General features: G+C 40.6%; 1 protein-coding gene across 1 annotated transcript; it reads right to left on the minus strand.

The window, feature by feature from the left end:
- Nucleotides 1–672: 672 nt before the first annotated feature.
- Nucleotides 673–2,720, minus strand: LOC134638518 (phospholipid phosphatase 1-like). Its single transcript, XM_063489214.1, has 5 exons — nucleotides 1,978–2,720; nucleotides 1,599–1,879; nucleotides 1,270–1,327; nucleotides 994–1,170; nucleotides 673–909 (listed from the first exon to the last, which is right to left on the minus strand). Exons 1-5 carry the CDS (start codon nucleotides 1,999–2,001, stop codon nucleotides 784–786), a joined length of 666 nt encoding a protein of 221 aa, XP_063345284.1. The 5' UTR covers nucleotides 2,002–2,720; the 3' UTR covers nucleotides 673–783.
- Between the last annotated feature and the right edge of the window lie 793 nt (nucleotides 2,721–3,513).

The raw sequence follows: 3,513 nt of genomic DNA on the forward strand, positions 1-3,513 counted from the left end.
TTCTTTGATTCAAAGTAGCAAAATGACATTTTCTTTATTATTTGTCTCATTTCTTCCCAGTACTGGAAACGGTACTTTTAAAAGCTTAAATGTGGACAGAAACATAAGCAATTTATACAATCTATAAAAGAAACAAAAAAAAGTCAATAAACTGTATTTTACATAGATTAAATTATATTGGGGAAATTACTTAACAGCAGGTAGCAGCAAAACTCTAAGGCAAAAATAAACATAGGATGAGCACAAGATTTCTCAGTTCACTCTATTTTAAGGGCAGTCTTGGTTTTCTTATTCACAGGTTTCAGGCCTCTAAACGCCTGCTTGCAGTGCACACACAGACACTCTTTATATTCTGGGCAAAAGGAATTCCATTCATTCATGATGGCAGCATTAAACCAATACGCAAGAGTAACCACATTTCCAGAAGCTCACACTGTAAATTAAAACATAAAAATAACTTAAACCCAACATGCTGTGTTTTGTTTTACGGCTGCATAATAAACAGCATTATGTTGGATTTAACTAAAACTCGCCAGGAAGTCATGCTTCCTTTGCGATGCAAGTCTCATCCTCTGTAGTGCATTTTCTTCCTGTGACCAAAGTTTCATGGCTACACTAGGTAGCAGCTAAAGCCTGCAGGCTGTTGCAATGGCTACTTCATGGTGGCAAAACGTGTTCAAGACATGCACACAAAAAACGGACAGCAATTTAAAACAAATTCTTGAGTTCCATGGATTTAAAGGATAGAGGTCCCCACACTGTACTGTCTGTTGGGCCTCATGTTCAGTCAGTGCTGCCATAGTGGTTCCCATTGGAAGGGTTGTCCTGTAAACTGGCGTGTGAGGCTTCTTCCTCCTGTGTCACCACTGGCTCCACTGGTTGTGAAAAGAAGTTGGCGACACAGAAAACCTGCAGGAAACGTGAGAAAGTTAGTACTCTAGTATTGTAACTGTACTAGAAATATTTAAAAAAGAATAATAACATGAAACTTACTGTTAGAACAGCCACTATCCCGCCCTGCAGAAGGCCAGCGAGCACATCACTCCAGTGATGTTTGTAATCGGACACCCGAGATAGACCCACATACACTGCAGTAGCAATCAGGAAGAACTGAATGGTGGGACGCAAAAGCCTCGCCCATTGTGACCTCAGCCGGGCTTGAATGTATAGCTACAGTAGCAAGAGAGCAAATACCAAAGATTTTAGTATTTCTATCTCCTCTTTAACAAAGCAACAAATCAGTTTGTATTAAAGACAATATATACTTACAACAAGGAACAGCATGCAGTACATAGAGAAGGATGAATGACCAGAGTAGAAGGACAGTCTACAATAAATAAACGAGAAATTGAAATTTAGAAGAAAAAAAAAAATCAGCCTTTTATGTTTTTGGTTTATAACAAAGTCCTTCTGTCATAATCAGGGTCTAAAACTGTCCTGTTGTACACAGTAATTATTATTAATGTGGGTGTATTTCATATCTCACTTGTAAACAGCAAATGCTAAACAGTACAAAAAAATATAGGGCAAATCCACTGCAACAATCACACCACATTAAATCAAATATGTTTCATTTGGTTTGTGCTCAGGATCTTTACCTGGCTTCATCCACCAGAAATTCATCCCCGCTGCAGGTGAAGTTCACGATGTATCCACCAGCTTTGCAGTTGATACGATCCCACACTGGGTTGCATACAGCCAGGAAGTTTGGCCTCAAACGACCAATGGAGTATTTGGCTATGTCCGTCAGAGACTGGCTGGCAGCAGCTCCAAACACGTAGCTCCCCACAGCTTTGTAAACACATGAAATATACTTGGTCCCCAAAGACTGGTTCCTGACGCGCGACAGGTAAACAGAAAGGCACTCTCCACATACGATCTGAGGAAGAAGATCAAAAGTGGGAGGAAAAATAGTCACACATGTTGACCAAAGGCAAAATAAGAAGCTTTTGTCGTAGAAGAATACTCCTGACTTACTACAATCAGTGTGAAGGGGATCATGACTCCTCCCAGCAGCTGGTAGGATATGGTGTCCTCTTTGAGCGGGTACCTGATGGACTCATCGTTACAGAAGAAACCCCGTTTGAAAGGGCTGTGTTTCGGGGTAAGGATAAAAAATGGAAGCCCAACTAAAAATAAAATGGAGCAAATGGAACAATTTCAGGTTTCAGCTCATCTTATGTCATTAATATTTGCATCATACTGACAAAGGGAGTGAAGAGGCAATGCTGCTGCTATACAATCCTTTAAAAAGTGTTATGATTCAGACACAGGAAACATGATCTGTCTGGATCACACAGACAATCTTTCTTCTCGAAGAGACACTTTCAACACTTCTTCATTGTGAGATTTCCCTTTGTACTCCCCCCAAAAAGGGCATACCATTTCATAATTAACTGCCTGAGGCCTTGAATTACTGCAAAAACATTTTTCAAAAAGTAACCAGGCAAATCTGTGAATATACAGCAGGAAGACCATTTTTATTGGCATGTAAGTCACATGTTTAGCGTTAAACACTGAACCCATGATGTTAATCTGTACAGAGAACACCATAACATATGAAACGTGCTCTGACTTGTGCTCTTCCCTTCCCCTGTGGCTTCTTTAGACATTACAAAACTGCACCGCCTCTTGGCTAAACTGAAAACAGTAATGCAGTAACAGGCATATTTCCAAACATGAAGACTGAGGAATCATTGGTATTGATGCTTTTAGGCTAAATGACCAAATATAGAGTCACTGAAGCACAAAGTAAATTGTTTTGAAATCCTGAATAAACTTGAACTTACTGTTCAGGACATATGAGGTATAATCGTGCAGAAATTTTAATTACGCACATCAAACAATAAAATAAGGAACCAGTTCATTAACCAGTTTGTTCATTTTCTGTCTTCTTCGTTGACATCAGGTTGAAATCTGTTTAAAAGTACAGTACAGTTTAAAAGTGTACTGTTTCGTTTTCGTTTTACTCCAAGTTTGTGTCCCTCTGGAACACAAACTTGGAGTAATCAGGACCCTACACCACCGGGCAGAACATGTTCCCTCTAAGCCTGAGGGAAAAAAGAAGGAACACACACACGTAAAGGAAGCACTCAAAACATGCGGTTATCCTAACTGGGCGTTCATGAAGTCAGCAAAGAGGCACAAAAAAGAAGATCAGACACCAGCGAGGGAGGATAAGAAAGACAGACGCAACAACGTTGTCATCCCCTATGTAGCCGGTGTATCAGAGAAACTCAGGAGAGTTTTCTCCAAGCACGACATCCCAGTGTACTTCAAACCCAGCAACACACTCAGACAGAAACTGGTTCACCCGAAAGACAAAACTCCAAAACACAGACTTAACAACGTGGTGTATGCTGTACAGTGCAGCGAGGAATGCCCAGACCTCTACATTGGAGAGACCAAACAGCCACTTCACAAGCGCATGGCACAACATAGAAGAGCCACCTCCACAGGACAAGACTCAGCAGTCCATCTGCATCTAAAGGTCAAAGGTCACTCTTTTGAGGA

This window comes from Pelmatolapia mariae, linkage group LG2, assembly GCF_036321145.2.
Source record: "Pelmatolapia mariae isolate MD_Pm_ZW linkage group LG2, Pm_UMD_F_2, whole genome shotgun sequence".
NCBI classification, from domain to species: Eukaryota; Metazoa; Chordata; class Actinopteri; order Cichliformes; family Cichlidae; genus Pelmatolapia; species Pelmatolapia mariae.

Coding starts and splice junctions, on each gene's coding strand:
- LOC134638518 (XM_063489214.1), bottom strand. CDS start 2,001: ATGATCCCCTTCACACTGATTGTA. Junction 1,328..1,598: donor TTTCTGGTGGATGAAGCCAG/GTAAAGATCCTG, acceptor TATTTATTGTAG/ACTGTCCTTCTACTCTGGTC. Junction 1,171..1,269: donor ACTGCATGCTGTTCCTTGTT/GTAAGTATATAT, acceptor TTGCTACTGTAG/CTATACATTCAAGCCCGGCT.